General features: G+C 45.5%; 1 protein-coding gene across 1 annotated transcript; it reads right to left on the minus strand.

Moving 5' to 3' along the window:
* Positions 1-15108: 15108 nt before the first annotated feature.
* cavin4a (caveolae associated protein 4a) lies at positions 15109-23794 on the minus strand. Its single transcript, XM_010752849.3, has 2 exons — positions 23101-23794; positions 15109-16413 (listed from the first exon to the last, which is right to left on the minus strand). Exons 1-2 carry the CDS (start codon positions 23506-23508, stop codon positions 15835-15837), a joined length of 987 nt encoding a protein of 328 aa, XP_010751151.1. The 5' UTR covers positions 23509-23794; the 3' UTR covers positions 15109-15834.
* Positions 23795-24957: the final 1163 nt, after the last annotated feature.

The raw sequence follows: 24957 nt of genomic DNA on the forward strand, positions 1-24957 counted from the left end.
TCAGATGGAAAAGGTTATTTTAAAGAGGTCAGAGCTGGTGGTGAGACGGGCGGAGGGGACAGTCAGGTGGGTGGAGGAGGAAGATCTGAGGGAGCAGCAACATGGAGAAGATCCGAGAGATTTGGTGGTGCGAGGTGATGGATGGCTTTGAATGTGAGCAGAAGGATTTTGTAGTTGATTTGACCGGGAGCAAAATAGAGCAGCCCAAAGACCCCCTTATGTTACAGTACATATGTTAAGCCTGGTTCATAGTTACTATATTCACCTTTTATTTCACTGTATTAACTGTGACAAGTGTATCCATTCTGCTCCACTTCACCAACCTGTGAGGAGTGTTAACTCAGACCTGCTGTGTTTTCTCTTCCCATACCTGCTGGTCATGGCATGTTAGTATCACATATCATCATCGTTATATGTTTTAATTCTCAGAAATTATTTTGACAAAAATTGGTGGACCCTTTAGGGGTCACGGACCCCCAGTTGAAGACCCCTGTTATGTTCAACTCAACCTGCAGCAGCTAAAACACTAAGTGCTTTTACTTTGAAATCTTCAGTGCATTTTGCTGATAACACTTACACACTTCACCACGTTTGAACAGGAGGATTAGCATTTTTCACAGTGTGGTATGAGTACTGTGTGTGTGTGTGTGTGTGTCAGTGAATAATTCATATCTCCCCCCACCCCTGTGGTGCAGCAGGCAGTGAAGGGAGGGGGTGTGTTTGTTTAATCTGCATGCTGCTCCCTGCCTGTCTGTGAGCACACAGGTGGAGCTCCCTGGTGACTGCGTTTGATTGACAGGCCTGCCGACTGCCTGCTGCATCTCTGATGATGCTCAGCGAGCCGCAGAGCTGCTTCATCGACAGCATCGACTCAGACTCAGAGCTGAACCCACAAATGTGATCATGGAAAACAACAACAGCATGAGGAGTGATTCAAACATCCTCAAAAATAATCTGACGTTTGGAGGAACGGGTTTGTTTGCCGTCCAGGACCAAGACTGACAAGACTGTCTAAATCCTGGACTTGGTCTCCGTGACGTCCCCGCAGACTGTCTAAAACCTGGACGTAGTCTCCGTGACGTCCCCACAGACTGTCTAAAACCTGAAACTAATGAAAACAGAGTTATGAACATTATGTGTTGTAGTCATGTTGTCTTGTGTAAATCATGCTCCCATCATGCCCAGCTACTTTTTTTCACTCAGTTTTTCATTTACATGCATTTTAACCTCGAACACACAAACAGTACAAAGGCTCATAGACATGCAAATGTGGAGTGATGATGAATCCTTTCACATCACAGCGTGCTGCTTGTTTCATTGTTAATATGAACACTATCACCTCATTGTCAACCAGCACACAGACAGCCACGCCGCCTGTGAACGAGTGCTGCAGCAGCAGTTAATGAATCTCCTCCAGACGCCTACAAATCAAACCCAGACCTCAGCGCGTCTTTACACAACCTGTGGAAAGAGGAAACCTGGCTTTGTCTCTGCTCTGCCGTGATTACAGGCTCGGTGCAGCCAGACAGCGTGTCAGCCTGTGGCCTGGCCTCCTTTTTCTTGGCTTGCCAGCGTTCGATGGAGAAGTAATTGGGAGGAGAGGCAGAGGTGGACCCACGGCTTAACCTGAGCGAGGCAGTAATGAGTGCTGAGGCTGCCGGGAGGCCTCGCCTGAGGGCCAACAGCAAGCTTATCAGCCCGCTCGGCGTCATTCAGAAAGTCTATTTATGCCTTTTTGCTCAAAAATAACCGTTATCTGAGAGTCATTATTTCACTGGATATTTTCTAAAAGGGGTGATAGGTGACATTTTTACTGTTCTGCAGCATTAAGTGACCGTGTGGGAGTGGATGTGGCTGTCAGAGTAATGAGGAGGAGATCTCTGTGAGGTATCTCCACCTATCACATCATACATGTGTTATGTCAAACAGCAAATGTGGCCTAAGAGGCAGGCTTTGTTTACTTTGAGTTGTACGGATCATATTTTATGGAGAAAGTGTTTTCTGGTCTTCCCTCTGATGTCCTGCAGCCGCTCCGCCCGTAGATGTTTGATGCTGTATGTTAATGTTCATGGAGCTGTCAGAGGTGTTGTTGTAGTTCTGACTGCTGGCTGCTAGAGGTCAGTAAAGGTCAAACATTACTCCGAGCTCTTCCACAGAGGCAGGATGTGGTGCTGCTCATGGTCACTGTTATGTGAGCACAGACGTGAGATGGGCTCACAACCTCATTAGTATTCCACTTCCTGTCAGCGCTCGTTTCCCTAACAGAAGGTGTCGCTGCTTCCAGCCGCTGGATTTGTCACTTTGGAAAGAAAACAATCTCTTTCACGGCTTGATGAGTCATTATGTTCCCCGAAAACCGACTGACAGGCGGAGCGATTAGATCCCACACAGCGAGAGCTCCATTCACACACACATGCATCGGCAGGATTTCTACGTTCCTGCGGTTCACAGGTCGGGAGATGATGAAGTGTCGATCCAGAGTTTGAATTTTATAATAATCAACCAAGACTGTCTCTGTCCAACACTGACACAGAGGTTCTGTCGCTGTGTTCACTGTTAGACTGGACACTGCCGGTTCAGAGGTTCTGTCGCTGTGTTCACTGTTAGACTGGACACTGCCGGTTCAGAGGTTCTGTCGCTGTGTTCACTGTTAGACTGGACACTGCTGGTTCAGAGGTTCTGTCGCTGTGTTCACTGTTAGACCGGACACTGCTGGTTCAGAGGTTCTGTTGCTGTGTTCACTGTTAGACTGGACACTGCTGGTTCAGAGGTTCTGTCGCTGTGTTCACTGTTAGACTGGACACTGCTGGTTCAGAGGTTCTGTCGCTATGTTCACTGTTAGACTGGACACTGCCGGTTCAGAGGTTCTGTCGCTGTGTTCACTGTTAGACTGGACACTGCCGTTTCAGAGGTTCTGTCGCTGTGTTCACTGTTAGACCGGACACTGCTGGTTCAGAGGTTCTGTTACTGTGTTCACTGTTCATGACAACCATCACACGCTCCACCTGTTCTTAGCTGCTCATGGTTCACCTGTTCCACTCTGATACCTCCACAGCACCTCACCTGCCTCATCCTGTAGTTAATCATACATGTCTCCCCTTTCTGGTATTTTCCAATTTTGTGTTCCATTGATTAATTATTTATTCCATATTAAACTTTTCCCTTCTGCTTGATCGTTTCACTTTCATTTCCACCTCTCTTTCTTTGCGCCTCCTTTTCCATTTGATCTGCTTTTTCATTCCCTGTATCCTAAATGAGTGGTACCCACAGGATGTTATTTCCCTCCCTGCTGAGCTAATCTGATGTTCTCAACATTTATTTCATATAATATATGAGATTGAATCGCGCATATGATTATGATTATGATCTTCCTATCCGCCCTGTCCTCCACCCATTTCTATTGCCAATACTATTGCACATAGTGTTGGAAAGGAGGATGCTGTCTACGGTGCAGGACCATCTTGGTAATGACTCCCACCCATGCATGGCTGCTGGATCAGGAGGCAGCTTCAGTCAGAGACTGCTGGTACCAGATGCTCCACAGGCGGCACAAGAAGTCTTTCCTCCTGTGAGCATCAGCCTGTACAAACTGCTCCTAAAACTCGTATAGGCTTTGATTTACATATTGCACAGTTCATGTTACTTGTTTTTTAATCTACTGTCACTGCTTCTATTTAACCTGTTATTTATTTCAAAAACTAAACTATCTATATCTCACTGTACCTCACTGATACTTGTTTTTTGTTTTTTTTTACTGTCACTGCTTCTATTTAACTGTTATTTATCATGTGTATATATTGTTTAAAGTAGGATATTCTATAGGGTATATTGTTAAAGTTTGTTTTCTTACTACTGTTTTTCTGTCCCACTTACCGTTGGAGTGCGGTAACAAAAAACAATTTCCCTACGGGGATTAATAAAGTACTTCTGATTCTGATGTTCTGATTCTGACATAGTCCACTGCAATACACTTAAATGATCTTTTTATAACTTTGTTATTATGACTAGGGCCCCCCCCTGCTGCACCTGCTGCTCCTGTTCTTGGTTCTTTTGATCGTCTGTATATAAAGTACATTGTTCCCCATACTTTTCATCTGTTCTACTTTTGATGTCCCGTATTTTTAGATCTACTCTTGCTTCGTTGTTATGTCCATTCTGGTATTGTCGTCCACAGAACTGTTGGCGCTGACTTTTATTTTGGCAGCGTCGCTGTGAAGCTTTCAAAATTAAAAGCTCCCTATAATGTTTTCAATGGAGGCGATCAAACCTTGTCATGATTTAATCTGTTTAAATTTTACATTTAACTTAGATAAAACACAGCAGTGCTTACAAACATCAAATAATATATAATAATAATTAATAATAATAATAATAATAAATAATAATAATACATAAATAACTGAATACAATACATGAGAGTAGACAGCAAATAACAGAAACAAAAAGACCATAAAGTATGAAATTACAAGAACACAAACATTAAAACAGTTAGAATAGGACGTGCAGTTGAATCGATGGAAAAGGTTATTTTAAAGAGGTCAGAGCTGGTGGTGAGACGGCGGAGGGGACCCGTCAGGTGGGTGGAGGAGGAAGATCTGAGGAGGCAGCAACATGGAGAAGCCGAGAGATTTGTGTGGTGCGAGGTGACGGATGGCTTTGAATTTGACGAAGGATTCTGTAGTTGATTTGACCGGGAGCAAAATAGAGCAGCCCAAAGACCCCTTATGTTACAGTACATATGTTAAGCCTGGTTCATGTTACTTATTCACCTGTTATTTCACTGTATTAACTGTGAAACCAGTTGTATCCATCTTCTGTCACTTACCCACTCTGTGCTGGCGTGTTAACTCCAGACCTGCTGTGTTTTCTCTTCCCATACCTGCTGGTCATGGTCCTGTTAGTATCACCTATCCTCATCGTTATATGTTTTTAATTCTCAGAAATTATTTTGACAAACAATTGGTGGACCTTTAGGGGTCACGGACCCCCGTTGAAGGACCCCTGTTATGTTCAACTCAACCTGCAGCAGCTAAAATACTAAGTGCTTTACTTTTGAAATCTTCAGTGCATTTTGCTGATAAACACTTACACACTTCACCACGTTTGAACAGGAGGATTAAGCATTTTTCACAGTGTGGTATGAGTACTGTGTGTTGTGTGTGTGTCAGTGAATTTTAATCATTCCCCCCCACCCCTGTGGTGCAGCAGGCAGTTGAAGGGAGGGGTGTGTTTGTTTAATCTGCATGCGCTCCCTGCCTGTCTGTGAGCACACAGGTGGAGCTCCCTGGTGACTGCGTTTGTGACAGCTGCCGACTGCCTGCTGCACTCTGATGATGCTCAGCGGCCGCCAGAGCTGCTTCATCGACAGCATCGACTCAGACTCAGAGCTCAACCCCAAATGTGATCATGGAAACAAAACAACAGCATGAGGAGTGATTTCAAACATCCTCAAAAATAATCTGACGTTTGGAGGAAACGGGTTTGTTTGCCGTCCAGGACCAAGACTGACAGGACTGTCTAAACCCTGGACATAGTCTCTGTGACGTCTCCGCAGACTGTCTAAAACCTGGACGTAGTCTCCGTGACGTCCCCGCAGACTGTCTAAAACCTGGACGTAGTCTCCGTGACGTCCCCGCCAGACTGTCTAAAACCTGGACGTAGTCTCCGTGACGTCCCCGCAGACTGTCTAAAAACCTGAAACTAATGAAAACAGAGTGTATGAACATTATGTGTTGTAGTCATGTTGTCTGTTGCTTCACTGTTAAATCATGCTCCATCAGCCCAGCTACTTTTTTTCACTCAGTTTTCATTACATGCATTTTAACCTCGAACACACAAACAGTACAGAGACTCATAGACATGCAAATGTGGAGTGATGATGAATCCTTCACATAAACACAGCGTGCTGCTTGTTTCATTGTTAATATGAACACTATCACCTCATTGTCAAACCGCACACAGACAGCCACGGCGCCTGTGAACGAGTGCTGCCGCAGCAGTTATGAATCTCCTCCAGAGCCTACAAATCCAACCAGACCTCAGCGCGTCTTTACACCAACCTGTGGAAAGAGGAAACCGGCTTTGTCTCTGCTCTGCCGTGATTACAGGCTCGGTGCGCGCCCGACAGCGTGTCAGCCTGTGGCCTGGCCTCCTTTTTCTTGGCTTGCCAGCGTTCGATGGAGAAGTAATTGGAGGAGAGGCAGAGGTGGACCCACGGGTTAACCTGAGCGAGGGCAGTAAGAGTGCTGAGGCTGCCGGGAGGGCCTGCCTGAGGGGCCAACAGCAAGCTTATCAGCCCGCTCGGGTCATTCAGAAAGTCTATTTATGCCTTTTGCTCAAAAAAATAAACCGTTATCTGAGAGGTCATTATTTCACTGGATATTTTCTAAAAGGGGTGATAGGTGACATTTTTACTGTTCTGCAGCATTAAGTGACGTGTGGGAGTGGATGTGGCTGTCAGATTAAGAGGAGGAGATCTCTGTGAGGTATCTCCCACCTATCCACATCATTACATGTGTTATGTCAAACAGCAAAATGTGGCCTAACGAGCAGGCTTTGTTTACTTGAGTTGTACGGTTCATATTTATGGAGAAAGTGTTTTCTGGTCTTCCCTCTGATGTCTGCAGCCGCCTCCGCCCGTAGATGTTGATTGCTGTATGTTAATGTTCATGGAGCTGTCAGAGGTGTTGTTTGTCGTTCTGACTGCTGGCTGCTAGAGGTCAGTAAAGGTCAAACATTACTCCGAGCTCTTCCACAGAGGCAGGATGTGGTGTGCTGCTCATGGTCACTGTTATGTGAGCACAGATGTGGATGGGCTCACAGCCTCATTAGTATTCCACTTCCTGTCAGCGCTCGTTTCCCTAACGAAGGTGTCGCTGTCTTCCAGCCGCTGGATTGTCACTTTGGAAAGAAAAACACTCTCTTTCACGGCTTGATGAGTCATTATGTTCCCCGAAAACGACGACAGCGGCGGCGATTAGATCCCACACAGCGAGAGCTCCATTCACACACACATGCATCGGCAGGGCTTTCTACGTTCCTGCGGTCCACAGGTCGGGAGTGATGAAGTGTCGATCCCGAGTTGAATTTTATAATAATCAACCAAGACTGTCTCGTTCCACCAGTGTCTGTCAACACTGACACAGAGGTTCTGTCGCTGTGTTCGCTGTTAGACTGGACACTGCTGGTTCAGAGGTTCTGTCGCTGTGTTCACTGTTAGACCGGACACTGCCGGTTCAGAGGTTCTGTCGCTGTGTTCACTGTTAGACTGGACCACTGCCGGTTCAGAGGTCTGTTGCTGTGTTCACTGTTAGGACCGGACACTGCTGGTTCAGAGTTTCGTTCTGTGTTCACTGGTAGACTGGACACTGCTGGTCAGAGGTTCTGTGCTGTGTTCACTGTTAGACGGACATGCTGGTTCAAGGTTCTGTTACTGTGTTATGTTAGACTGGACACTGCTGGTTCAGAGGTTCTGCTCATCATATAATGAACAAGACGATGAATCTGTTAAAGAAATCAAGTTTTGTTTCTTGTCTATTAAATAAGAAAGTAGCTTCCTTACCTTTGACTCACCTGTTTTTCGTTCCCTCGTTGGTCAGCTGTTGAAGTCGGAGAAATTCCACGGAAATTCACGACGAGAAATGCACGCAACGGACGGGTTTGAAGTTTTTGTTTGGTTTGTTTTAGAGTTTCAGTTGATCCTTGAGTTTTTGTTTGGTTTTAGTTTGGTTTTTAAGTTTTAGTTTTGTGTTTGAGTTTTTGCATACCTCAGGTTGTCGGAGCCGAGGTTTGATCCCATGTCGCTGCGTTGACGGGCGGCGTCCTTCCCCACTGGACCATCTTCCGTAATGAAGAAGAGAAGAACCAGGATCAGATTGAGGGAGGGAATCATGCTGAAGATTCTCCTCCATCCGTCTGATGGAGCTGATGAAGAACATCTCTGTTCTTCACTTTGTTTGTCTCATCATGTAGAAGGAAAACCACGTCTCCATGTCCTTTTGGTTCGCGATGGTCTAGAGGTCGTGCTCCTGGTTACTGCTTGTTATGTTCAGTGGTCAAGTGGTTTAAAGTTTTGCCATTGAACCCCTTTTAGATTCCCAAGTTGGGTTCCCAACCCGCTAACAGCAAGCACTCTTATGTTGCTTTCACACCAGGATAGTCCAGGGATTTGATTGGGCGGGGATGTGGAAAAATGTCCACACCTTCATTTGGTTTCACACTGCGGACCAAACCACCTGGACAAACATCATGCAGTCACAACAGCTGCTCGTTTGGGGGCGGTATTGCCCAAAACAATCCGACTAGGAAGGAGAAAAGTCAGCAGGTGGTTGTGGTCCAGTGGTTTAAGATCTTGCCTCTGAGATTCTTTTAGATCCAGAGTTGTGGGTTCAAACCCCGCTCAGAGCAGATTGTTGACATGTTTGAAGGTTCAAGAAGGGCATGTGAGACACAAGCAAAACCGAGACCCGTGATGCATCCATCTGGGCGGTGAGATCCCAGTCTCCCGATGAACATTTGCTTTATCCTCTATGAATCATCCCAGGATGCCCGGAGCCAAACCTGGCATCACCTGGTAGAGTTGTCAGTGTCCATGTCCTTTGGACCAGATGATCTAGTAGTTGGGGGACCTGATTTCTTCACAGGTCTTCAGTGGTGCAGTGGTTGAACTTCTTGCTCTCAAACCCAGAAGTTGTGAGTTCAAACGCCATTAATGGCAGCACTCTGTAGGAGCTGACAAAGATGCAGATGCTCACAGGTGTCTTTATCTGCTGATGAGACCCTGAACTGACTCCAGGAACCAAACCCAGCAAGAGAACCACCTCAGTAGGCTGCTGTGTTCACTGTTAGACTGGACACTGCCGGTTCAGAGGTTCTTTTCGGACCAGTCATGTGGGTGGAAACTGTGCAGGATCTTAACCACCAGGATGAATCCTTGACTCATCAGTCTACGTTCTAACACAAAAACATGCACCAACCGTTTTGTTGTATGAATATTAATTTTATATTATATTATCTTATCTCTCTCTCTTCTCTCTCTCTCTCTCTCTCCTCTCTCTCTCTCTATATATATATCTATAATTATATATATATATATATATATATATATATTATATATATATATAATATATATATTCTCCAATAGCTAAGCTGTCAGTGTCTGAAAGTTCTTTGGAAAGTCCACTAACTGTGACATGGTTGATAAACGAGGTGAAAAAGGAAGATTGATGATGAGGATGAGAAACAAACTTTATACTCATAACGTTCATCAGCCAGAGGCAGCGAGGAGGTGAAAAATATTTCTCTGCTCATGAATGCATCGTCTGTAAGTTCTGTATGTTAAATCAGAGAATTAAACACGTCCACCTGCTGCCTCTGTGTTCAGGCCAATGGATGTAAAACAACAAAACTCGCCTTTATGTCACTTGTGCTTTAAATGGTTCATCTGTTCATTTATTTTCCATCCTGTTGGGAAAGCTCGTTAAAACCGTCCAATCAGTGAAGAAATACACAACTTATAATGTTGCTGTGGTAGAGAAGACGAAGTGACGTGAACCAACTTGACCTGAGTTCAGTTCAGTTGATTCTTGGATGAAAAGGTGACGTCAGATTTCTTTTTAAAATGCAGGTTTAAAAAACTCTGTACTGTCCATGTAATGAGCGCCAAGTGATGTCACTCGAGTCAGCGTGGTTTGGTTTGAAAAACAACCAAACCAAAAAAACCTGGACGGTCTCCGTGACGTCCCCGCAGACTGTCTAAAACTGTGACGTAGTCTCCGTGACGTCCCCGCCGACTGTCTAAAACCTGGACGTAGTCTCCGTGGACGTCCCGCAGGACTGTCTAAAACCTGGGACGTAGTCTCCGAGACGTCCACGCCAGGACTGTCTAAAACCTGGACGTAGTCTCCGTGACGTCCCCCGCAGACTTGTTCTAAAACCTGGACGTAGTCTCCGTTGACGTCCCCGCAGACTGTCTAAAACCTGGACGTAGTCTCCGTGACGTCCCCGCAGACTGTCTAAACCTGGACGTAGTCTCCGTGACGTCACCGAGGCTGTCTAAAACCTGGACGTAGTCTCTGTGACGTCACCGCAGACGTCTAAACCTGGACGTGTCTCTGAGAAGTCCCCGCAGACTGTTTAAAACCTGGACGTAGTCTCTTGACGTCCCGCAGACTGTCTAAACCTGGACGTAGTCTCGTGACGTCCCGGCAGACTGTCTAAAACCTGGACGTGTCTCTGTGACGTCCCCCAGACTGTCTAAAACCTGGACGTAGTCTCTGAGACGTCACCCGCAGACTGTCTAAAACCTGGACGTAGTCTCTGAGACGTCACCGCAGACTGTCTAAACCTGGACGTAGTCTTGAGACGTTCCCGCAGACTCTCTAAAACCTGGCTCGTCTCCGTGCGTCCCGCAGACTGTCTAAAAACCTGGACGTATTCTCGTGGACGTCCCCGCCTGACTGTCTAAAACCTGGACGTGTCTCTGGACGTCCCCGCGACTGTCTAAAACCTGGACGTAGTCTCTGAGGACGTCACGCCGGACTGTCTAAAACCTGGACGTAGTCTCTGTGACGTCCCGCAGACTGTCTAAAACCTGGACGTAGTCTCCGTGACGTCCGTAGACTGTCTAAAACCTGGACGTAGTCTCTGAGACGTCACCGCAGGCTGTCTAAAACCTGGACGTAGTCTCTGTGACGTCTCCGCAGACTGTCTAAAACCTGGACGTAGTCTCTGAGACGTCACCGCAGACTGTCTAAAACCTGGACGTAGTCTCTGAGACGTCACCGCAGACTGTCTAAAACCTGGACGTAGTCTCCGTGACGTCCCCCGCAGACTGTCTAAAACTGGACGTAGTCTCCGTGACGTCCCCGCAGACTGTCTAAACCTGGACGTGTCTCGTGACTCCCCCAGACTGTCTAAAACTGACGTATTCTCTGTGACGTCCCGCAGGACTGTCTAAAACCTGGACGTAGTCTCCGGACGTCCCCGCCGACTGTCTAAAACCTGGACGTAGTCTCCGTGACGTCCCCGCAGACTGTCTAAAAACCTGGACGTAGTCTCCGTGACGTCCCCGCCGACTGTCTAAAACCTGGACGTAGTCTCCGTGAGTCCCCGCAGACTGTCTAAAACCTGGACGTAGTCTCCGTGACGTCCCCGCAGACTGTCTAAAACCTGGACGTAGTCTCCGTGACGTCCCCGCAGACTGTCTAAAACCTGGACGTAGTCTCCGTGACGTCCCCGCAGACTGTCTAAAACCTGTCCAATCAGAGGCAGAGCTGTTCTTTGGCCTCTCACACAACTGCTGAATGTTGTGGTGCATTGTGGGTAATGTAGGCACCAGGAAGAATCATACATGGAATAAAATAGTGTACTTAAAAAAAAAAGCTCAGTGCAGATGTATTCAGGTCACACTCGCGTTGTTGTTGGTATAATGGTTGGTTGGTCGCTGCATGTTTTTCAGACTCTTTTGTTTGGTGATCGCTCTTCTTCTGCGGTCTTGTAGCTGTCACAGCGGACAAAGAAGAAACAGCACAAGACCTCCAACGAGCTGCAGTCTTGGCCTCTATGCAAATAAGAAGACGTTTCCTGGATGGTACCTGCTGTTCAGGTAATAAATCAATTAAAACAGAACAGAGCAGCTCTGCAGATTCACTGCTGCTTCGTGTGATTCGTGTAAATGTGTCAAAGCTGCTGACACAGCAGATTTGACAATCTCAAAGCATCAGAGGAAACATCTGCAGGTTGTTGGAGTGTTTCTGGCACAGAAGAAGAAGAAGAAGAGTTAATGGAGCCGTGGATCAGCAGACAGCGCTCCTCTCTGCACTGGAATCACCCAAGGCCATTTCTCTTCAACAGATTGCTTGAAGAGCTCAGTTGTGCTCAGCTAATGCATAACAAACAGATGGAGCTGAACGTCTCCATCTCTTTCTCTCTTTCTCTCTTTCTCTGCCTCGCTCTCATAAACGCCGGAATAAATCAAAATGATGGTTTTTGGCGGCATCAGCTCAAGAAGTCTGCAAAGCAACACAGAGATGTTATCACGTGTTGCACTGGGGGGGTAATTAACGTCATTTCCCTCTCCGGCTTTGATGGGTACGGTTGCCGTGACAACCCGGTAACGGTGACAAGGTGTCATCTGTCTAAGTTCGGGTGGAGGTTATAAAAAGCAGCAGCTGAAATTAGACGGAGCGGCTGACATCCTGCAGAGAGGAAACATCAGCAGCTGCACCTTCATCACATTTCAACTCAAACTCGACTTACCGGATGGTTCAGGAATCGAACCTGTGTCCTCTCCAACAACGACAGACATGGAGCCTAACATGCAACACCAACCAGGTCACCGACAGCAGACATAGCAGACATTCTTATTATAATTATGTGTAATTATTAGGGCTGTCAATCGATGAAAAAAATTAACTAATTAATCGCAAAAATTTCTGTAATTAATCGCGATTAATTTATCAATAAATTTATCAATAAATTAAATGCATTTTTCTGAAACTGAAGCTTATAATGAATATGTATTTATGTAAAATGATCAAATTAATGTAGAATAAACTCAGAGAAAGTATATTTAAATTCATTCATTTTATTGGCTTAAGGTGCACATATGCACAGTGCAAACGGAGAAAAGCCAGAATGAGGAAATATACTGACGAGTGGTGTAGACTGGTCCCGTGGAGGTAATTTCAGCAGGGTGTTTTGCTTTGAGGTGATATGTTAAAGTCGTGTTACTTCTGTGGAATTTAAATTTGGCTGTGCAAACTGTGTCGGGCAACTTTTTAAAATGAAATGTCCCCCCTAAAAGTCCTTATCCATCTTTACACCACAGACTCTCCTTTAGTTAGGATAGATCATAGACATATATACATAGACTCTCCTTTAGTTAGGATAGATCATAGACATATATACATGGGTTCGCCCAGGGCGCAAATGTGGCCAGGACCGGCGCTGGATGTGGCAGATCTGCCCGTAAACTAATACAAGCAGGGCCGGTTTTAGCTGTGGGCAATGTGGGCGACCGCCCAGGGCGCAGTCTCCGTGAGGGCTTTAAGTTAATGCCTCTTATACACCCGTTCACACACACACACTAATATATCTGGGAAACAAAGCTCTACTTTGCCACATCCAAAATGGCGGCGACGTCGACATACCATTCAGCGCTCAAAAAGGTTATGGGTCAGCCGCCACCGGAAGTAAACAAAACCGCGTTAATTGCGTTAATTTTTTTTAACACGTTAATTGTTTGAAATGAATCGCCAAAATTAACGCGTTAATTTTGACAGCACTAGTATTTATGCTGATAATAATTCGATCTCTGGTTATCTCTGCACAGACGTGAGCTTTCATCACGAGGCTCCGATCATCTCTCCTCTCCGTCGCTGTCTTCCACTGATCTCAAATTAAATCACTAACTTGATATCGGCTGCAGCAAAACACGATCACTCAACTGAGTCAGCACAGTCCCGCGGATTCTCCTCCGCTGGCGTCGGCGGCTAAATGAAATGCCAATCATTGCAACTTCGCTCTGGAGGGAATTCACAGCTCGACTCTCTCTCTCTCTCTCTGTGTGGCCGGAGGTCTCAGCAGCAGTTTGTCAAGTGTGAATTTATTGGCCGTTATTTCCTCAAAGAGTCCAATCAAACCAACCGGCTGCAACATAAACTCTATAAAGATGATAGAAGACGCTGTGTGGCACAGACCAATCCAGAGTTTTATCCTGAAAGTACACCTGATGTGAAGAGTCTATTTATTACCAACTGAAGCTGACGGACAAATGTCCTGAAGTGGAAGAAGAAAGTAGAATTAAATAGAAATATTAAATTTGTTCTCAAGTACAACTCTTGAACCGGCAGGTGCTGCGACAGCAACAGTGCCCTAATGTTAGCTCAGTCTGTTAGCTGGTTCTATGGCTTCTACGGACATGATGGCAGAGGAGAAGAGAGTGAAGAGGACGCTGACGGAGGAAGCTAAGAAGAGAAAAGGAGAGAGTGAGCGAGCAAGAAGCCGCCGGACAAGAGTAAATGTGGGACTGACTTTTAGTGGTTGGTGAGAGCTTGGTGAAATAAAAGGCTGAAAGACAGACGCCGAGCTGGGCTGACTGCTGCTGGACTAGGCAGTGAGATCAGCTGCTGCTGGGGACCTGGATGGTGATTGATCATGAGTAATGTAATCAGAGTAAATACTCGAGTACAGCTGGACATAGTTACACAGTGGGATTACACTCTGACACAGTAATCAGTTCATTCAGGTTTCATGAGAACTTTATTTATAGAAAAACAAAACAGAATGATAAATGTGTGCTGCTCATACAGGCCAAGAACCAACAACACGGCCTCAGTCAGCTGATCGCTCGTAAAAATGACAACAACAACACAAGAACGAAACTGAGCTGGGATCAAGAATGAAAAAAAGCAAACCACGTAATCAAAGAGTATCAATCTGCTGCATAAATACAGGAAGGCATGAAAGTAAAGCTATACAGGAAGTGAACTTTTCAGAATAAGATAAAATGGCAGCACCATAAGCTGAGCGTATCTGATGTGACCTCACTGTGACCTCACTGTGACCTCACTGTGACCTCACTAACAGAACTCCCAAAGAAACTTTGAATATCAAGCAAAAAAAACCAAAACAAACATTCATACGGCAAAATCCAGCGGCAGCACGTCTAAGACAGCCTTCAGTAAAACATTCACTAACGTCTAGAATATGAGAAGCTATAAGAGGCTGTGCTGCTCAGAGTTCATGCAAAGTCTTTATCGTGAGCGACTGTGTGAGCTGCACTGAGCAAAGAGTCAGACTCATGTCACTTTGTTTCCAAACATGTCAGGTGTCTAAAGTCAGATTTCACTGAGTGAAATAATTTATTCGTCTTTTATCGTCTCCATAGTCTTTGTCATGTGGTCTGAATGTCTCCTATGTCTCGTGTAAAGCCTGTCTCTTTGTGTGGAGCAGCTTTAAAGCAACATTATGCAAAGATTTGACCTTAAAATTAAAGTTTCGTACTTTAAATTCGTACGTCTGTTCTCACACTATGTAACTTTGGGCTCGGCAAGAAGCCGCCGGACAAGAGTAAATGTGGGACTGACTTTTAGTGGTTGGTGAGAGCTTGGTGAAATAAAAGGCTGAAAGACAGACGCCGAGCTGGGCTGACTGCTGCTGGACTAGTAAGAACAGATACTCGAGTACAGCTGTCCATGTTACTGAAGTTTCTTGCATAATGTTGCTTTCAGTGTTGCTGCTTTGAAGCACCTTAACTCTAACTTCATCTCCTTCCTACGATGCTGCGAGCAGAAACCAGTCTGACGTCTGATCTGATTTTCTCAGCAGGCTCCTCAGAGACCAGCTGAGGCCTGCACTGACCAAACTTCTTCTTCCTTTCCATTTTGGCGCTATGTACAACATTATATGTACAGCCAGATAAAAGATCAATACATGAACTTCAGATCAACATTCATCATCAACCGCTTGCCATCGTTACTTTCCTCAACCTCAACCTGGACTCACAAATCCGAAACCTGAATTTTTCTGAGTGCATTCGAAATAAAGATTCTCACATTAATTCAATTATATAATCCTTAAAAACATTTGACAGTAACTTGCCTCACGTTAACACGCTGAAATAGATTTAATAAATAACAGTTCATATCCTGACGAGTTTCTGGTGTCAGTACAGATTCCCGTCTCGAGAACTGTTTTGATACGTTCAGGTGAATAAAAATCTCCATCGTGGATGACGACCAATCACAGACCTTCTCTCTCTCAATCCTCGAGCTTTCTCCGGTGTCCTGCCTCATCTCTTCGTGTCAGCGCTGTCTTGATCTGAAGTCCAGTCTACTTCCGGTAATCCTCCTCTCCTATCCGGGTAGCGCCGGCCTCCTCCACAGGCCCCTCCCTCTTGGATTCCATGGCGACCTCGGTGTAGGTGACCCCCGGGAGCGCCGCCGGCTCCTCGGCCTCGGCCTCGGCCTCGGCCCCCTCTTGGCCTTCAGCGACGGCTCTTTCCTTCTTCAGCTTGATGCGGAAGGTCTCTTTGCTCGGAGCCTTCTTGGCGATGTTCTCCTTCAGCCGCTCGCCGGACTGCTTCAGCCGCTCGCCGGCCTGGTGCATCTTGTCCCTCCGCTCGGGCGGCATCACCTTCTCGCCCAGGTTGTGGAACTTGGTGCCCAGGTTGTCTTTGGTTTTCGACATGTTCTCCTTGGAGAAAGCGGCCTTCAGGGTCTCTTTGCTCTTCGCGACGGACTTCTTGATGCGGGCAGCTCGTGACGGGTCGGCCTCCTCCACGCTCAGGTACTCCTCATCGGAGGAGAGGTCGACGGGGATGTCGTACAGGTCGGGCTCGATCTCCAGCCCGTCCAGGCCGGTTCCTTTGGGGGACTTGGTGACGGCAACTGATGGGACCTCTGTCTCACCCTACGGAGAGGAAAACACAGCGTCAGGACTTCCAAACAGGTTCACCAGGACAGCAAGACGCAATACAACCATCATGGCATCAGACAGTTTGTCATATAGTCAGATTCACACCTCAAGAACAAAGAGCGATAAAGTCTGTCAACATCTGGAGGATGTTTGGACGGACGGTGACTTAGTTTAACTTCCGTGATTCAGTCAATTTGGAGCCTAGACTTAACCAAACTGCAACCATTTCACAACGTTGACCATGTTTTAAAGACTGTTACCATGACGTCATCTGTAACGCCGTTAAATGTTTGATACAGCGTCCCATGACAACACGTTATAGATCAACCACAATTCAAACCACAGACAAATAAATGAATTTAAAATAACTAAAAGATGAAAATGTTTTCACATGAAAAATCTCTTCAGATTGATTTCATGCTTTCAGCTGAACTTGTAATAAAACATGACACACGTGATCTGATGAAGAGTTGAACGCCTTCAGGCAGGGCGACCTTCACACTTTCACTCTCATGCTGACGTTGACCTCAGCTAATTTCCAGCATTTCTCAGCCAAACTTCAACCCGAGCCGAGGTCCAATCAGTCAGGTTAACACCTGGCTGTGTGTGTGTGTGTGTGTGCAGAGCCTCTTATTACACCCTTTAAACTCTCAGATTTGGGCCACTGCTGATGTATCTGAGTCTGGACGTTGAGTTCTGTCGTGGATCTTCCCTGATCAGTTCATAAAATGTTGCTGCACACGTTCACAGGCTGCACTGGACACGCACAGATGAAACTGATATCTATCTTCTCGTCTGTCTCTTGGAGCCATTATGGATAAACTGTATGTTGCTCATTGATGCAGGTCCAGATAGAAAACATGATATTCCTCTGAGAGACTCTGTCAGACCCGACCGACCTGCAGCCTCTCGCCTCCAACACACACCGGCATCTTCATGAGATCAAGTTTTTTTCTATTTTTACAGATGAGGCGTAACTGAGACTCGTTCAGACAGGAAGCTGCTGGCAGGAACAACAACCGTAACGCAAGATGGCCGGTGATGACAATGATACCATCCGGTGTGAGCTGATGATGCTCGGTCCTTCAGACGTTCATCGTCCCCTCAGGACGAGCTCCAACTCTACTTTGTTGAAGCTGATGAGCAAACGTGCTCATGGTAAACACACTGATTTAAATATAATATTGTACTTAAAGGACAATACTGACACAATTTGCATGAAGCTTTAACGTTTGGATGGATCTCCTCTCTGTCTGTTTTTAGTCAGCGTTTGATTCATTTTCTGTCCATCATTTTTTTTATTTTATCCAAAGTTCCTTCAGTTTTTTCGTGCTTCTTTAAAAATATTCCAAACTCGAACCTGAAACCTAAAGAGCAGCATGATTGTTGTCTATTTTTTGATGGCTAGCAGCTCCTCCTCGAGGACCCCCTCCTCCCAGACCTGCTCCACCTGCTGCGCCCGACAGGTGACTTTGGCTGTGAAAGCCAATTAATCCTAATTAAACTGTGGCCACCTGCAACGATCACACTCATTAATCAGGGAGGAGTCATCAGACGCTGTGAATGACACAATAATTACACCGGCAGGGAAATGTGGGTCGAGGCGTGTATTAATAACCTCGGGTGGTGGTGACGGAGCGAGAGACCGACAGGAAGTTAAGACTCTGCTTAACACGCAGAGTTACCACACTGTGTTTCTCTTTGTTTGACCAAAAATCAGTTTGATTTATTGATGTATCTGTATGCTAATTAAGGGGGCGGTCCTAAATCAGTCTGCCGCAGGATTGGTCAGCTGGAGAATCAAATGATTCATCTGCATGATACAAGCTAACCCGTGAATGGCTGCGGAAATACCACAACCTGCAGTTCCTCTAACGTCCACCTGAGGCTGGCTCCAGAAGTGAGTCAGTCTCCGTAAGTCCCCATGTCCAAATGTCCAACTTCACAGCAGAAATAAACATGTTTACAGCCTGGTACAAAAAACAGTTTTGGTCTCTGTAGCTAATTTCCCCGTTCATGACAACTGTACTGAGGGTGAATTTATATACAACTCACCTGTTCACATTATATTAAGGCTTAAAGTTATGCAGGATTAAGAGCGTGGACGCTTTGATTGACCATCGTTAACTTTATTACCGTTCTCCTCTGCAGGACGGAGCTAATATCAACTGTTTCCACCCAGCGTCCAGTTTTTAAACTTACTGTAAGTACAGTGCAGTACTTGAGTAAATGTACTCGGTTACATTCCACCTCTGCTTCTTTGTGGTGAACATCCTGCTCTGTTTTAATCGTATTTGTGCCTCGTCACTGCTCAAAGTAAAACCCATTAACTCCTCTGAGATGACACACTGTCCTCTAATGTCCGGTGTTGTGAACAACAGCCGAGGCGGTCCGGGCCCCGGGTGTGAACCAGCAGACATTTATCTTTTTCTTATTACTGTCCCGGCCTTCATTATTCAGCCGCCAGCGACGTCCGTCTCTAACAAACCGCCTGTTGCTTCCTGGTTAAATGACCACAGCTGAAGCTCTATATTAGGAGATGAACGGCGGCCTCAGAATAACCGACAGCACATCAGTCATGAGGAAACTCAACACTGCGACTGTCTCTTCAGGACGGAGAGAAAGCTGGAGCTGCCCGGGACCGGACTGAGCTAAACCCGGACCCCGTGTGCAGAAATACAAAGAGTGAAGAGGAGCGATCTGCCTGAGGCCGAGAACAGACAGTTATTTTTGTAACGCCGCTATCTCGACATCAGAAGTTAATTATTTTGTTATCTGTGGAGAACGACGTCATTAACCCGTTATCACATGAAAACCAAAGGCTGCTTATTACTGATACTGTTTATCAGAGATCAGGAGGGACATGGGACTGATTACAACCCCCTCACCTCGCCCCTGAATCTGACATGCTGGACCTTCAAAGATTTGAATATTTCTATATATATTATTGCTACTTGGGTGTAAATCAACCGTGATGCCACAAAGACAGACGTGCCCTGAAGCATACCCTGCCTTATTGTGTACTTTCCTCTGAATGGGACCATATGAAATGAACATCATGCTGTGTGGAAGAAGACCTGAAACTAGAGACTGACCATGAACTCATCAGGAAACTGTTTACTGAGGTCATAAAGTGAGAAGTGAATCGTTGCTCCGTAAGGTTACATACAACCAGTCCGTTTGCAGCCAGTGGACTCGCCCCCTGCTGGTTATTTGTAAGAATGCAGGTTTAAGGCACTTCAGTGATGAAAGTTAACTCACAGCAGATCCACATGAATTCATACTGATGTCATGTCAAATGATAGTTTTCAGTCCTGACATAATGATCATATCCTTAAATCCCCAAAACTGCTGAAGCTGATGTAAACATGTGAGCGGGTAGATTCAGCTGCTCTGTTGTGGCTTCCCATGAAACCCTGGACTGATGACAAGACTGTGAAGATGACTTGAATGCTGGTTTGAGGCACCTCATTCTTCTGGTGTTCCTGGTCCCATGTGAATTTAAGAAGCCCTGGAGTCGAGCCTCGAGTCACTGCAGAGCAACGCAGGATAAACTCAAGGTATGAGCCAAGTCTACTTTTGGATCAGACGCTGGGACAACCGCCTCTACTGTGGTCCAGTGTCAGGAATCATGAACACCAACACGTTCTCATCCACACACAAGGTGCTGTTTGAAAGTATTTGGCTGGGTTTAGGTAAAGATGAGGATCGTCCATTAGCATTACTGTGGGAACAAGTCACGTGATACATCATTAATTATGTAAATTGACTTCTGATGAAGGTTAAGATGGAGCAGATGTAAGCTGCGGGGTGAGAACAAGCTGTGAGCGCGTGACAAATTGAAATATCCCTCCTTCATTTCCAGATGAGAGGTAAAAAGAGAGAAACTGGAGGTAAATGACAGAAATAACTGCGGGTCAGTACTATCGACGGCCCCCCAGCCCCCGGGCCCTCTCTCTGTATGTTGACCCCTGTGGTAAGCTGCTCTGTCAGACCCTTATTCAGGTTGACAGCAGTTTATAGCACGTCCCTGCTGGCAGTGAGGCCGAATGCTCCCAGAATAGGATTCTCTGTCACGGATCCACAGCAGCTGTTAGCAGCACATAGCGGCCCGGTTACTATTCTGAAGTCTGGACGTTAACGAGGACAACAGCTCCACCCAGCACTGACCGCTTAACGTATATATCTGCACAGTCGCATGTGAGGACGAGTATTTAGCTCTGATTTATTGTCGCCACCAGAGTCGCAGTGTGTCATAGAGGGCTGGATGCTGTTTCACAGAGTTTCCAACTAGATAAGCAGAAAAGTTTGTGGGAAAACGGAGTGTGCCAGAACGTGTAACTGTACGACTCAATGAACATTTCAGTGGATTAAATGTAGCAATCAAGAGATTCTTTATTCGTGAAGCCAGGTGGGTTTCCATTTCTTTAGATGAGTAATCTGTGCCCTCTAATTACAAATCATCAACTTAAGTTACGAGAGAAGGACTCAGTAATCCGAGAGCAGTCCAGTACTTTAAATTGATAATAATACTGAAGTAGTCAGACACACCCTCATGTGAAACCAAACCACACTGGAAAACCATCTTCCCAGGTCACTGATGGAATGTAACTAAGTATTCAAGTACTGTACTTTGAGGTACTTTACTTGCGTACTTCCATTTTCTGCTACTTTATACTTGTACTGCATTACAAATATTGTACTTTTTACTCCACTACAGTTCTGAAGTCACTGGTTATTTTTGGACGAAATATAATAAATCTAAATAAAAGTCACTGGTTATTTTTGGACGAAATATAATAAATCTAAATAACTTCAAAATTATGATCAGTACTTCTTAATTTGGTCATAATTTGATTAAAAAATACATTTATTGGAAGATATTAAACACGTGAGCGTAACTTCAACTGAACTATAGATAATCTGAGTGTTAAAACCTCTGTGTTCGTGTAAACTTAGACTTGCTATTTTGAGAGCGTAGGTGTGTTCACACTGTCATTATGTAAGTTCACAAACAACAGTACCCTGCTGAGTACTCAGTGTACTACACAGTGTACTACATGCAGACGGCTACTTCACTGTTTGTTTTTATTGTGCTCCATTGGTGGAATTTGTATTTAATCAGACTCTCACAGATGAATTGCCGTGTAACAGAAAGTGTTCCCGCCTTGCATCGCTGCAGACTCTGAATATTTCTGATTTGGACACGACTCTTCTTCTTCGTCTCACCATCAGGCCTGCAGCGATGCACAGAGCGTCTTTGATCGCCGTTAAAAGTCCTCCGAGTTCAGAGAAACAGCTTTTTTCTGTCTGTCTTCTGACCAGCTGCTTCCACAGAAAATCCAGCGGCACTCCAATTCAGCGCCATGATAAAGTCTGTCCATCTCGTTAACAACAGCAGCCTCTTCAATCAACACAAGTGCCTCACGGTGTTCTCTCTCTTTGCACTTGTGAAGGTCGCATCGCGTGTCTATTTGGAGATAAGGCACCTCGCTCGGTTTATTTTCCACCCCTTCATGTTCGGAGATGACTCAACAGGAATATTTGCCCATGCAAATGCTGATTTTTACATGGTTGCTGTTCAGTGGAGTGTTTCAGATTACAGATTAATCTCTGAAGTGAATCATCTTGTTTTCTCGTTTCACCTGACCTGATTACGGCCTTCTGATGAAAGCGCGCCCTCTCGACGTAACCAAGAAGCTTTTCTATAATTGCCAGTGTTGCAGAGTGGAGGGCTCTTAAGCGTTCAACCTCATTTCCTCACATCCATCTCACTGCATCCAACGCTTAATGAATTGAGTCAGAGTTCATTTAAGTTAAGATCTCACTGCTTGGCAGAGTTTGTCCCGCTCGAGGGAAGAAATCGACTTTTTATTTTTAATACGTAACTTATTTATGCTCCAGTTCCTCGTAAACGGGAAGCTGGACCGGATCCTGGATCTGATAATCCAGAGTGGAGCTGCTCCAGCTCGACATCCTTTGATTGCCTCGAGTGTTAAAGACCCTTAAAATCTATTTTCTCAGTCAGCCGTGAGTTACTATGAGTGTCCTGATAAAACACACAACTATTAGCAAAAGTTACAACTGTGTTTATTTCACACAGATTTCTTTTTTGTGGTTTTCACACTGATTTGAAGTGGGCGGGGCTCAGCTGGACAAACATGATGTCATGTATCGTAGGCACCAATCAGGACGTAGCATCATTTGAATTAAAATGTGATCAGTGAGTTTTTTAATTGGATGCTTATTTTAAACAGTTTTTGATTGTCAAACTCTCCATAAACAGACCTGTAACACTGATTTTTGTGCATTTAATCGCATATTTCTTGTATTTTTGTAAACACTGTGTTTGAAATGTGAACATAATCTGGCCCCGCAACTAAAAATGAAAGTTATTATCGAGTTAATCTCGTGGTTTCCAACCGTTTTAGCATCGTGACCATTTAAAATAAGACTGTCCAATTGTCTAATTGTTTAATTGGCAGAAAGACTTCCAAGCACACAAGACAAACAACTTATGGAGGAAAAATAGATCATCACACTCAAGTCTCAATAAAGAAATATAGGGGCACCCTATGACATCATTATGGGATAAAGACTAAAGTCTAAAGTTTACAACAATGTCTCATTTTAGACTCTAAAACCTGCCATTGCATTGCAGCTCTGTGAGCCTCTTCTTACCTGATAGATGACAACGCGGAACTTGTTGCGGGTGAGCAGCTCATCCTGTGTCGTTTCAACCTTCTTGACGCGAACGTTTTGCTTCTCGACGCGCGCCCGGACCTCCTTGACGTTGGCGCTGACTTTGCGGGTCTTCTGCAGGAGCTTCTCCACCGTGCCGCTGGTGTCGGTGTGGTCCTTGGCCAGTTTCAGGACGTCACCCTGGATGGTTTTGATGTTATTCTCCAGTTCCAGCTGACGCTCCTCCATGCGCTGCTGGCAAGACTGGACGTTGTCAATGATGCCGGCCACGCGTTCCAGCAGAGACAGGATGGTCAGGCCGCTGATGGGGTTCCCGGCCTCGTCCTCCACCCCAATGATCTCCAGCTTCTCCTGAACACCCGCCGTGCGATACTTGTGCTGATCCATTGCAGTGTTTCGATGACTTGAGATGATCAAATTTGTTTGAAACTAAAAGTTGCAGATGTGTGGTTTTGTTTGGGGAAGGGGACCAGGACCGTCGGAGTTACCAGCAGGGAGTCCGGAGAGTGGCAACACCCAACCGCTGTGACCCAAACTCAGGTCTGGGGACAGAAGAGAGGGGAAACTCCACCTACTCCTTTTAAAAAAGGCTTCAGGATCCAAAGGGAACCTGAATTCAGCCCTCACCGGGATGTGAGCCAGGCGGTGAACTCAGAGGGGAACAGCAATGCTCATACGAACCCCCCCAAGCTAAAAATAAAAACCCTTTGTAAGGCGACACTCTGACATTTTGGGAAGACGCGAAGCAGAGGATGATGGAAATCCCCGTCCAAGCCCTGCTTCGCTTTGTTAGAGACACGCGGACTGATTCATAATTTTCCGTTATTCACGCGTACCTTCATGCTAGCAGCTGCGAAGCATGTACATCAACAGCAGCTTAGGTGTCGCTCTGCAGATCTAAAGTCACAGATGCAGAGAAGCCACAGTTGTCTGGTCTGATTACACAGGGCTGGAATGTTTTTAGGGGATTAGACATTGCAGCGCTGCCCTTTTTACTTTCCCCTGGGCAGCACAGTCCAAACATTGACAGCGACTGAGATCTGAAGCTCTTTATGGAGACGACACGATTCTAACACTCAGTGCTCTGAACAGCCAGAGATTTATTTCTGCACGCCGCATGTCAGAGAGATTCATTGTTGGTCTTCAGCTCACAGTTTGACAAAGATTGTCATTAATAGCAATGCATTGAATAGTCCATAAACAGACGCATGAATGTGTTAAAAATAACTCGAGGTGTTCCGCCCAGGTAAGTGACTTCCTCCCATGCAGTGATGGGCCAACAAAGGGTGCACTGAACAATGCACGCATCAACAATAAGGAAAAATCAAATCAGCAAATCTGACTGTGATGACTGAACTCAGCAGGAAGTCCTGCAGTCTCTCTGGGGTCATGAAGCATAACGGAGGGTAGACGCAACGTTTTCTGCTCCGTCCGAAACATTTCCTCAGAGCACGCTCTGTAACAGCTTCATCGTCGTTTGAACATCTGATCGTTTTACTGAGCTTTAACGAGGTAAACCTGTTTTATAATAACACCAACACTGTATGTATTTAGCTTGACAAAAATGTTGTGTAGCAACAAAATAATCAGTTTACTTCAACTTTAGGCTGTGTCTTAATTCAGATGCGTCTGTTAGTAGTAAGTACACTTCCGTGTAGTACACTGTGTACTTCCTTAGAGTAATGTGTTCGTTTCATCAGGTAGTGTGACAATCAACATTTTACTACTTCTTCTTGGCTAAATTACAACATGTAGCATCAGTGTACACAGTGAACACAGACGTCAGGTCTGTACACTGACTGTGAAGTCAGTGGCTTCTGTTAGCTTGCCTTGTCT

This window comes from Larimichthys crocea, chromosome II (genome assembly GCF_000972845.2).
Source record: "Larimichthys crocea isolate SSNF chromosome II, L_crocea_2.0, whole genome shotgun sequence".
NCBI lineage: Eukaryota > Metazoa > Chordata > Actinopteri > Sciaenidae > Larimichthys > Larimichthys crocea.

Coding starts and splice junctions, on each gene's coding strand:
- cavin4a (XM_010752849.3), bottom strand. CDS start 23,508: ATGGATCAGCACAAGTATCGCACGGCGGGTGTTCAGGAGAAGCTGGAG. Junction 16,414..23,100: donor TCCGCGTTGTCATCTATCAG/GTAAGAAGAGGC, acceptor TCCTCTCCGTAG/GGTGAGACAGAGGTCCCATC.